At 34.5% G+C, this 12402-nt stretch overlaps 1 protein-coding gene across 1 annotated transcript in view; it reads left to right on the top strand.

Annotated features, from left to right (window-relative positions):
* The window catches only part of LOC110099816 (allantoinase), a 39689-nt gene that overhangs the window by 17045 nt on the left and 10242 nt on the right, over positions 1-12402 (top strand). The window contains exons 9-10 of the mRNA XM_020827104.2: positions 4334-4482; positions 8625-8751. Coding sequence (XP_020682763.1) covers positions 4334-4482; positions 8625-8751 — 276 coding nt within the window. The remainder of the gene's footprint in view (positions 1-4333; positions 4483-8624; positions 8752-12402) is intronic.

Here is a 12402-nt window from a genome sequence, read left to right as displayed (position 1 = left end):
TAAAAAATTTTTAAATAAACTACCAAAAAAATGGTATAGAAGATAAGATTACTTGTTTCTTAAGAACAAATAAACTTCAATGTTGTTGATCATAACAAAAGAGAAAGTTAGTCCCATACCCAAACAAAAAACACTGTTATATAAGTAGAAAGTTACCAACCAATTCATCAGCGTGCATGGAGAAAAATGAATAGATTCGAAAAAAAACAACGAAGAAATCGGAAAAGAATACGAAATAAATTGATGAGTGACGATTCCACTGGTCGCCATTCAAACCTCACACCTGGAATAATGTAAAGGAGTTTACTTCCAAGCATAAATTTAGCTTTTAATCATCAAGAACTCATTATGTAATTACACTGAATGACCACACATTTGTAGTAAGTTAAATCAATGAAAATAACAAAAAGAATAATAAATCCCAAATTAAAGGCCCTTATAGGATTTTTTCAATCTCAAGGACCCGCCGGAATATGGTATATGTAAAGCAACAAATATGTTGTTAAATAAATATAGTGAATACAAATAACTTTTTTTGTATAGTGTGAGAACATATTCTCTCTAGGATGAGTATTATTAGCAAATAACCCTTGGGAAGACAAATAAATCTTTGGATGTTAATATTTATGATCTAAAAAATAATTGAACTATCAATTATAATAAATAAATAAATTCTAGGTGAAAGTTGATTATTTTTGACACTAAGGAAAAAAGAATAAAGAATGACTAACATACATAGTTAAAAAGAAAGCCCTCAAATTCCTAATTTGCAAATCCTACAAGAAGTCTGCAAAACCAATTGATTAAATTCTTTAAACCAAATGGTTAATCAGAGTTTGAAAGAAATGAAGAGAGAGAGAGAAAAAAAAAAACAGAATTACAATGACTGAAGAAACAATATGCTCCTGTACCCTTAGGGAGTTCTTTATGAATTTCTTGGCTGGCAGTTCTTGTCCCTTCCAAATTGACGGTAAACAACCCCCACTGGTGTCTGGATGAAGAGGTTGTGGGGAAGTGCTGGTGGAAACTTAGACTGCATGCTCTCCTCCTATTTTGAGGCTAGACTGAGAGCCTGAAGGGCTGAACCAGTTGGACAGCCACATCACCTGCAAGAAATCCATAATTCTTCAGTAGATCTGATGTGATACATTCAAGAATTGCACGTGAAATTTGTTAAGAATCACAAAGTATACTAATGTAAGATTAGAGTATCGTAGGTTAAGGCTCAAGAATTTTTCGTTATTGAAATGTTATGATAAGCAGTTACAACTGGTTGTTTAGGCACAATTAACAATAGATCTTGAAATTATCACAATGAAGCAAATGCGGAGTAAAATAGAATCCCATGGCTAATATTTAGAAATTTCACAATGAGTTACCTTGCTCACTCACACTCAAGTAGGGCTTAGCGGGAGACGGTCTTTAGCAAACCTAACGATGCCACGAAGACGGTAGCAAATCCAACGGCCTTGAACCACGGAAAGGTTGACGGTGGCGAGGATGGCGGGAGCGACCGACTGTTGATGCTCCAATCGTAGCTTGGACTTCGGCGGTCGATGACGTCCGCAAGAACCAGCTCAACTCGTTCCAAATACTCTTCAATGGTAGAGTCGTCTTCAAATCCCACATCAAAGAATGGGGATCGTAGGATATTAATGCTTCCGTCGGCGTTAAACACTAATCCCCACTCAAACTCCGGGTCCGCTATACATGCTTGTCGTTGGAGAATCCTTCAAGAAGAAGAGTATTAAATGGCGGTGTGGGAGAGTCCTTGCGTTGGAAGGAGGAGGAGGAGGAGAGAGGAGCCGGCGGGATTTCCAAGGGGAAGGGGGAGTTCGGCCACGGTGGGGAGAGGGGCGGGTGTTTTGTGTGAAGGGATTTAGGTTGAGTGAATGTAGCAAGAGATTTACTAAAATCTAAAGTTAATATCAGGATTTAGTAAATTTGGAGGGATTATTTGAAAAGAATTTCAAATTTTAAATGTAATGAAGGGAATTAATGAGCAATTAATGGGGCTCATCAAGGAGGGTGGCCGGCGGCTCTTAGAGGGAAGGAGGAGGTTTAAAATTATTAAAACTGAAAGTTAATTTCAGTTTTCAGTAATTTAGCAGGGAAAAATCTTTGAAATCAAATTATGATTTCAAAACGGTCAAGGCATTAAACAAGCAATTAATGGGGAATTTCTCTATGGGGGGCCAGCGGCATGCATAGAGGGAGAGAGGAGAATTCAAGGGAAAAGGGCTTCCAATTTAGGATGATGACGTGGCAATAGGTTTCATAACTCCAATCTAAATCAAATTGAAATTGAATTCCATCATGAAAACTTTCCTAAATTGGAGTTTCAAATTAGGAAAGAATTCGAAATTTGAAATTTTCAAATTTCAAATTTGAAAATTGTGTAGGGAAGGGGTTGGGTGGTTGAGGGGAAGTTGCCGGCAAGGTGGCTGGCCGGGGTTGTGGTGGTGGTCGGCGGTGGGTTCCCAAGGGGCGGCGGCAATGGGGATTGAGGAGAGATTTCTTGTAGTGGAGAGATGGAGGAAAACACGAACGAGAAGATAGAAGGATTTAACCACGAGCCGCGGACTCTTCTAACGACTGGTGGGCCTTGCGAATTGCTCCCCTTGAGCTCTCTCCCTTCTCAAGCTGTCATGCAAGAAGAAGAAGTAGAAACAAAACAATTTTCATTCAAATATTCATTACCCTATTACAAAGCATGAGACCACTATATATAGGTCTTTTAACATAAAGAAATGAAAAGTACTCAAATGCCCTTCGAGCTACAATAAGACAACACTCCCCATAGGGGTAAATTAGGAAATGGAAATGCAAACTAAATAAAACATGAAATACATAAAAAGTAAAGGCTCTGAATCGTAGCCGTCGATCTGCGCTGTCTTCGGCGATACACATGCTTGAACCTCTGATCGATGTCCACATCAAGGTCACTGCTCTCTGGTAAGAAGTAAGGTGTCAATGAAAATATGGACGACGGAGACCTGATGTGGGCTTTGTGCAACTCAATTGTCTTTTCCTTGATCCGGCTATAACATTCTTGGGCTTCTTTATACTGCTGTGCACTTTCTTGCAGTTGGCTTTGTAGTTTAATATAAGGAGATACAACTTTTGTGCAAATCTAAATTATCCAATTTATGCTCAATTGTTTTAAATGAACTCTTTTTGAATTACAATTGAATATCTTACCTAATTGACGATGAATCATAGGCGAACACCCTCATTACGATGACTTTGAAGCCTCATTCTTTAAGTCACTATCTACGAAGTGTAAATTCTCAATTTATAAAATTTTCTTAATGCACGGTTCAAGTTTGCATCAAGATAATATCAAAATAATCACTAGTTCACTAATACAAAAACCAACTTTGGTTCAAAATTGATTTGCAGAAGAAAAATATAAAAAAATTAAACTTTAACATCAAAATCTCAATTTCCTCCTCTTCTTTCCTTCTCTTTCTTCCTCTTCTCCTCTCTTCTTTCTCCTCTTTATTTTCTTCTTCTTCTACTTTCTTCCATTTTCTTCTTCTGAAATCCCCTTCATCCTCTCTTCTTTCTGTTTTTGTCATTTGGCTACCCAAATTCCAGCTTCCGCTATCAGCAAGGTTACAGGATATCCATGAATAAGGAATGCTAAGGGATTATCATAAATCGTTAAACTATCAGTATCAGGCGATGCGTGCCTAGATTAGTAGAATAGCTGAAATTCCCTTGGAAGCTACAGCACAATAATCTCATGAATAGTAATATTAAGATGCGACTTAGATTAATTAATTTATACAAGTTAACACATTAATAATTTTCTATATATATATGATTTTATAATAATATTATTTATCCATTTTAAGAGGTGTGAAAAATGGGGAATAAAAAATTTAGGATTTTTTTACATTACTTTTTTGTTCCAAAATTTTCTAAATATTACATTGTCTAACATTAGCTCCAATCATGATGTTGATACATCTCTTTTGCACTTCATTTCTTCATCTTTTTATTCTCTTTTAACTAATTACAAGTCTATAATGCTAAGAACAGGGTATTACTATTATCTTCTAGCATGTGTTGAGTTTGCTTGATTATACAAGACCGTTTCCACTTACTAGCAATAAAACATTAACTTGCTTTCTTATGAGTTCTCCATACACCATGCTGGACAAAGTTCTTATATATAAAAACAACAAAAATTTCATCATTAAGACATGTTAATTTATTGTATATTAATCACTTGTTTGTTCAAATGGAATTGCACGTCTACCTTCAAAAAATTGCCTCTATGATTCGATGAAATACCTTTATTTACACCTTGGGATTATTGTTGCAGGAAGGATTGCATACTTTAGCTAAGTATAAAAGGCCTCTGCTTATCCATGCAGAGGTAAATGTTGGGTCTGAAAGTGATGATGAAACTAGACACCGCGCTTCAGATCCTAGATCTTATTCAACATATCTTAAGTCTAGGCCAGCATCCTGGTAAGCCTTAACGTGTACACTTCAGAAGCATGCCTTGAGGCCTCGCACAAATTGTCTTCAATTCTGAATATATTAATTATATGGCACTGTTTTGCTTTGATTATGATGTGTAGAACAAAATTTACAACCGAAACTTGCATTTATAGTTTTTTTATTATTTTTTGAGCTTATTATGTTGAGATTAACTGCATGATCTTTATTTGACTTCAATTATCGAGTCTTAATCATTAGAAGATTTCTGTTGAGTTCTGTATGGATGGTAAAAAATTAGCAGGAGACTAGTTAGAAGACTCGGAAGTAAAAAAAGATTGTTACTCCTAGTTAATGTCAAAAAGGAATGAAGCTTCCCTTTTTCAATGTTCTACAAGTATTATAAAATGGAAAGGTAATTAGAAGTTTGAATTGTTCACAAAGGCTGAGGCAATTTTTCTTTCCTATTCCATCTTCCTCCCTTTTTCTGGAACTTTTTTTTTTGGATGTAAAAGCTGGGTGTTGTAACCATTTAAAATAAAAAAGATACGTGGCTCCCCTTGCCATGCCAAATGCATTGCTAACGGGTTTTGTGATTCACCCATCATGTTGCTAGCGTCATTAACGAGCTTCCTACCGTCACACTAAGAAAAATGTGTACTGGGCTTCACTCGCTGCATCAAATACACAACTTACAAGATTTAAAGTGTTTTTTTGTTGAGTTGTAGTTTTATATCTACTTGCGTGAAACTTTTGACGAAGCAGACAACAACAAGACAAGATTCCAAGCGACATGAATTTTTATATTTTTTTTCGATATATAGATTGCGTTATTTTTAGAGAAAAAGAGATTCTTCTTTCTTTTTAGAGAGAGAAAGATTGAGGGATACAGAGGGGTGTTTATCGTTTTGTTTAAAGAGAGAAGAGAGCTATAGAGAGGATTGAGTTTCTCTCTCTATTTAGAGAGAGTAAGATATTTTTTAAAGATTATCTCTCTATTTAGAGAGCAAGAAAGAGGAAGTGGAGAGAGGTCTTTTTCTCTCTATTTAGAGAAAGAAATAGAGTAGAGAAGTGGTTTCTTTGTTGAGAGAGAAAGGCAGAGGGAGCTATGGGAAGAGGGAGAGAGTGTGAAGAGAGACTTCTCTCCCCGTGTAGAGAGAGAAAGAGAAGGATGAGATATAGAGAAAGGAAAAGAAAGAGAAGAAGAGGGAAGGAGGAAGAGGTGGCGGTAACTGGAGAGCAATCAGCATTGGCGGCATGAGTAGAGACCTTAAGATGGTGCACGCGATGGGCTGGGGAATCGTGAGCAGGGAGGTTGGCCAATAGTGGTCGACAACCGTGTGCAAGCAGAAGAGGAGGGTCGAGGGTCGTGTGCGTACCAGATGGGGTTGTGAGCGGTGTGTTGGTTGATTGTGCGTGTAGGAGAAATTGAGAGGGTTTCATGTGAGTGATGAGAGTGTCATGTGCTTGCATGAGTTTGATTGAATTAGTGATAGCAAGCATATGTTAGGTTATTTTAAATTTTAATTTTTTTAATAAAATAAAGATAAATAAAGGATACGAGGGTCCTTTTGCTGCAGCAAAATAATAGGGTTTTTTCTATCCAAAAGATTTCAAAATTGAAAATTCTTTATTTTATTTTATTACTTTTTTTTAATTAATTAAAATCAAGGTTGTGAAAATTGTACCAAACATTGAACCGGTAGAAGGAGAGGTTCAAGGTTTAATGATTTAACCGAGGTTGGATCGGATGACATAATAAATATTAAAATTATTTAAGTATTATCTAAATTAAATAATAATGATATAATCATGCAATAATATTAATCTGACTAAAAACAATCATACATAAATAATAGTTTGTATAATTTTAAATTTAATTTTTAATTTTGATTCACATTTTATATAAATTTAATAAACATATAAATTTATCAATTTAATATAAATTATTATTAATTTATGATATATGCGTAAATATAATTTATATCTATAGGTTATATACCAAATTTATATTATAAATTTACATTTATAAATTATTTAGGTTAAATAATTTATTATTAATAATAGATAAAAATTAATTTTGCTTAAATATTATTAACTAAAAATTATTTATTATTAAAATAAAAAAAAATTAAATTTGCTAAAATAATAATAATAATAAATAAAGAAATAAATAAATTATTATTATTATAAACTAAAAAATAATATTATTTACAATATAAATAATTAAATTAAAAAATATGTTTAAAAACATATAATATATATGTTGTGAGTTTCATAATTAATCTCAACTCATCTATTTAGTCTCACATGACTCAGGAACTTTCTCTTACTATTGTTTATATAGATTTTTGGGTTTACATGCATTAAGAACTCACATGGAATGGTGGGACCATGTGAAGATGCTTCATTGATGTTTTGGGGAAAATAATTATTATAAGAATTTCATACTTATTAAAAAATGAAGTATTTAAAATTTAAATTAATTTGTTAAACTGTGAATATTATTTAATATTTAATCTTAAATGTAATAAATTAATTTATTTTATTATTTATATAATTTGGCAATTGAATTGGCCAGTTCAAAGGAACCGGGACCGGTTTACCGGTTGAACTGACGGTTTAGTACGGTTTGATGCAAAAGTGGTTTTCATGCTTGATCGGACCGGCGTTTATGATCGATTCATGGTTGAACCGGTCGGACCGGCTGATCCGATCCAATTTTTAAAACCTTTATTAAAATATTAAAATAGTTTTTAAAAATTAAAATTAGGTTTTTATAATAATAAGAAATAAATATTTATTTTAAATCTATGTATATTCAGTGTTGAATTTGCTATCGCTCGTGCATGTCGACCTTGTCCTCATTTCGTGCGTGCGGGTGGGCATTTTGTCATTTTTCTTGTGCGGGCACCCAAGCAATAGGAGTATCCTTCATAGTAATATGGATGTTCTAGACTAGGCCAACTTTGGATAACCGATTCACCCAAATATATGTAATATACTACTCTTTACCCCCATTCCAAAAATCAATATCATTCAAATATTATTTTTATTGTTAGCTTACATTGGATGTTCTATGCAATAGAGTAATGCGAAGAAGGCCTTCGTATTTGTAGATGCAAAATAAGTTTAAATGGGCCCTCTACCTGAATTTAGTGATTACTTCTCAAGATATCATCTGGAGTCTGATTTGGCATATTCACACAAGCTATGATCAAATTGGGATTTCAACGTAATCAACCATGCACTCTTTATAAAACACTTCGTCAAAGGCATTATGTTTCTTATTATTATGTTGATCATATAATTGTAAGTTGTAACAGGTGAAGATGATGAGAAAATTGAGGAAGTCAGAAGAAAATTCATTGTAGAGTTTATGATCAAAGAAGCCAAGCTAAAATTTTGCACATTATGTAAAAGGCATATTTATCTTTCAACGTAAATATGTTATGAAATTATTGAAAGAAACAAATTAGATTGCAAGCCATGTGAAGCTTTAATTTAACTTGATAAAAATTGGATAATCATAAAGGAAGGATGTAGACAAAGGGGAACACAGAAGGTTTGTTAGGAGAATAATCTACTTCTCTTATACCCAATTAGAAATAGCATTTGATATAAACCTTTTTTTTTTAATTTTTTTTTTTTAACATATCTAGAAACGTTAGGAAGTTCATCTTCAAGATGCACATATATTTATCTAGTACTTGAAATCCACTATTGGAAAAGGCATCTTGTACGTAATACCAGAAGCTCTTGGATTAGAAGGCTATGTATATATATGGATTATGCAGGGTCTATTGTGAATAGAAGATCACCATCGGGTATTTTATCTTGCCACCACAAAATCTCATTTCATGTAGAAGTAAGAACCAACCAGTTGTTTGAAGATTAAGTGCTAACTCTATATTCAGAATAATATCACAAAGAATTTATCAACTTCCATGGTTGAAAATCATTTTAGGTTATCAAAAAATAAAATTGAAAGGACTCATAATGTTATGTTATTGTCACCCAATCCTATAAAGGAATACTTCCCCCCAAATGAAAGAGTCACCTACCACTGCCACCTTTGTTTATTTATTTATTGCTTGTTTGGCATGCTTTGTTTGAAAAATATTCCGTCCAAATTCATATGAAGCATTTGTATCTCCAAAAAACATAAACAGGGAGATCGAGGCTATTAGAGAGTTGCAAACAGCAATGGAGGATACAAAAGTAGGAGGCCGTGCAGAAGGTGCTCATGTTCACATTGTTCATTTGTCAGATGCAGAAACTTCACTAAACCTCATCAAGGTATGGTCAGTAAGTCAGATATGCATAGTCCACATGAACACCGTTTTACAAACACCTATTTTTTATATGTTATTGATGAAGAATACTTTAAAACAATGCAAATATGTAAAATTGCAATCTAGTGCTAATCTATAACATTATCCAAATTTCAATTCCTAGAATCAAACCTTAAAAGGTTAAGAAATCCATGCCTTGAAGTTTGATATGTATTTTACTTATTATATTCTATGTTAATTCCGAGATCTCCCAATCTTGCATGCTACAAGAATGTTGACCTTGCATAGTAAAATAACCCTTTTTTTTTTTTTTTTTTTTGAGCGCTTGACCTACAACAAATTTGCCAGGAAATCATTAAGCAACCAAAATACTTCAATACCCAGGGAGATGCTTCATAATATTCAAGTATTTCAATATTACTAGGTCATTATATTACCTGAAAAGTGATGTAAGCAGGGGGGGTCAATTCATCTTGATCCTCTTGTCCTTGGGCTGCTTGCTATTCTCACTCTTGGATTGGGTTTTGGTTGCTTAGTGTTGAGCTTAAAAATTGGGTTCTACTTAGTTTCTAGCTCATAAATGCTTGAGCTAATGTTAGCTCATTAATTGGAAAAGGTATTCTTCTTGTAAGCTCATTAAAATGAGTTATATTTTGTGTCTCTTCCCTTCCCCTTGTCTTTTCGGTTTCTGGTGGCTATTGCTATTCCCATGATCACTACCTCTCGGTCTATGATGCACGGGCACGGACACGGCAACACGGACACGACTTTTTTTGAAAATATAGGACACGGGTACGACGCAGACACGGCAATACATTTTTTTATATAGTGTATATATATTAATGTAATATCATATTAAAAATGACAAACAATAATAAATGAATAACATGATAACTTGTCTAGTTTATAATATAAAATATTTAGTACAAAATATCTAGTATAACCACAAAAATATAAGCAAATAATCACTTACTACAACATCAAGCATTCAAGCTTCAACTACTAGGATTAGCTTTAGAGGTTTGTTTTTGGCCTTCAATATCATCATCATTGAATATCACTACTTTAACTCTGGTTCAACAAGAGAAAGATGTGTTATTGTGCAAAAAGAGAGGAGATGAAAATACCTTCACTGCCAAAGAGAAATGAAAATGAGAATATTCGATGAATGGGTATTAAATGCAGACGTTGATTTGGTGTTGTGGATATGAAATAAGAAATATAAGAAATTATATTTTAAAAAAATTATAAAATATTTAAGATACGCGTGTCCAATTTTTTTAATTGGACACGTTTTTGGCGTGTCCGACACGTGTCGGAGGAGTGTCGGACGAGTGTCGTGTCGGACACGGTGTCGGATACTGCACGCCTCTTTGAGGAGAAATGTCGGTGCTTCATAGCTCTCGGTTTTATTCCCTGGCTGTTTTCCATGAAGCTCTGCCCTATTTCCTGTGCTGGCTCTTCGGGTCCCTAGCTGGCTGGGCTTCCCGTGACTTCTGGTTGGGTTTCCCGTATTTCTTTCTCCCTGTTTCCTCTGCAATTTTTGGTTGTTGTTTTATAATAAATGCTTGCATTTTGGGAGCTGTTTTTGGACAGAATTTGAACAGCCTTTTGCCCTTCCTCTTCCCCTTAGTTGGTTGGGTTTAAATGAAATTTTAGGTGGCTGTTTGACTCCCCTTTTTGTGCCTATATATAGAGATGTTTGTGGCTGTTTTAACAGGTTGGTTGAGAGTTTTGATGGCTGATTTTTGGATAAAAATCTGATGGTTTTTCTTGGAAAAGCTTGAGAGGTTGTTCCATTTCTTCCTCTCCTTCTTGGGATAACTTGCGAGTTACTCCTATACTTCGTCTAGTCTTCTAACCTCTTTCTTCTATCCGCAAGTGATCATCTCACATGTATCCTTCTTCTCAAGCAAAACTTTAGGTGTTTTTTGTTTGTCAAGAATTGTAAGGTGTTTGTGTTTGTAAGTGTCAAAGTTGTAATTGTCTTTTTATATGTTATAAAGTTGTTGTTTTTGTTGTTTCAAGAGTGTCTTTGTGTATCTTCTATTACCTATGAAAGTATTGTTTTTGCTAGCAAAAATTTAGGGTTTTTCCCAAATTTTTGCTTGCATAAAAAAGGCACTACAGAAGTGCTATTGCTTGTTTGAAACATCTTCTCACTCATTAATTGAACCATCTATATGACGGTTTTGTGACTCAAATGTCCAAACCTCCATATCCTTAGTGGGCAAAGTATTATGGGATATGAAAATTGTCATCCCGGCCTTTTCTGCAAGAGTTTTGGTGCATCTAAGTTAAATTTTCATAAAGCAGATTAGATTGAAGATTAAACACTACTCAAGGATTTCTCCTTCATTTCTCGATTGCTAGGTCACCAATATCCACCCTTTGCCAAGTATGTCATACAAAGCATAGGATAGCAGGAATACCATAATCAATCCACAAATTACAAATTGAATTCGTTATCATCAAGTCCACTACTCACGAAGCATTGGATCAATAACAATCCTGGCTTGATTAACAAGCTATTTTAGTCGAGCTGAAATAATAAAAAAATTGATGTCTTCTAGAGTTAGATGCACATCCTCATGCAATATCAAACATTGGATTTTGACAAATTCTTTAGGTCAAACCATAATACTAATGAAAAGTTGTGATAAAAGAGGAAAAGAAAAGAGGATGCATTAAATGCACGAGGGAAAATTTAAAGGCTAATCAATAGTTTAACTCCCTCCTTGTGTTTACATCCAAGAATGCTCTACAATAAATCTATAAAATCTAAATTTTAGTTCAACCTATAAAAGAACTCTTGAAGATCCATTTGTAACAAATATGGGTGGCATTGTTGATCAAAAGAAACTATAGAAAAATAAGATAAAATGAAATAAAACATACATGTCGCTCAAATAACGCGTACGACTCCTCGTCCTATCTCCATTCCTCACACATTGCCTGTAAGTGCTACCTCGCCTCTCCCATTTCTCCCTCATGCATCATCTCTCCCTTACTCTCTTGTCGCTCCCTCTACCCTAGCTGCTGCTTGACCTCCCGCACAACTCGACCTAACTATCACTCCAACAACCTACTCGAACTCGTCGTCGTCGTTGCTACCGTCGATGTTGCCATCAGTCATCACTACCATTGACGTCGCTCCCCCTTTTTCCCCCTTTGTCTCTCCTCTCCCTCTTTATTTCTCCTTTTCTCTCATCCTCTCTCTCCTTTCTTTCTCTCTCTTACTCTCTCCTCTCTCTATCTTTTCTCTTTCCCTTTCTTCTCTTTTGCACTCGCTCCCTCTCTCTCTCTCTCTCTCTTAAACCCTATTTATTTCTTCATCCCCTATCACTAGAAATGAGAAAAATTAAAAAAAAAAGGAAAAATTGTTGAAAAATGAAAAAGAAAAAGAAGAAAAAAGTAGAAATTTTTTTGTGCGGCGTCATTTCTTTTTCTCGCCTTTATTGTCACAACCTCGTGCATAAAGCTATAAGCTCACAAACTCTCAAAATTATCAAATCTTGAATGCTACACATTTGATTCATGTGCACATTTTTTATAACGTTGTAGGTGAAATTCGTGACGTGATGAGTAAGCCCTTCATGTACTTTAATTAGCGTGATGGAGAAAATTTAAGTACTTGTACATGTCTTTCTTGGTT

This window comes from Dendrobium catenatum, unplaced genomic scaffold (genome assembly GCF_001605985.2).
Source record: "Dendrobium catenatum unplaced genomic scaffold, ASM160598v2 fragScaff_scaffold_1608, whole genome shotgun sequence".
In the NCBI taxonomy this organism is placed as follows: Eukaryota; Viridiplantae; Streptophyta; class Magnoliopsida; order Asparagales; family Orchidaceae; genus Dendrobium; species Dendrobium catenatum.
This window is presented reverse-complemented; position numbering and strand designations above follow the sequence as displayed.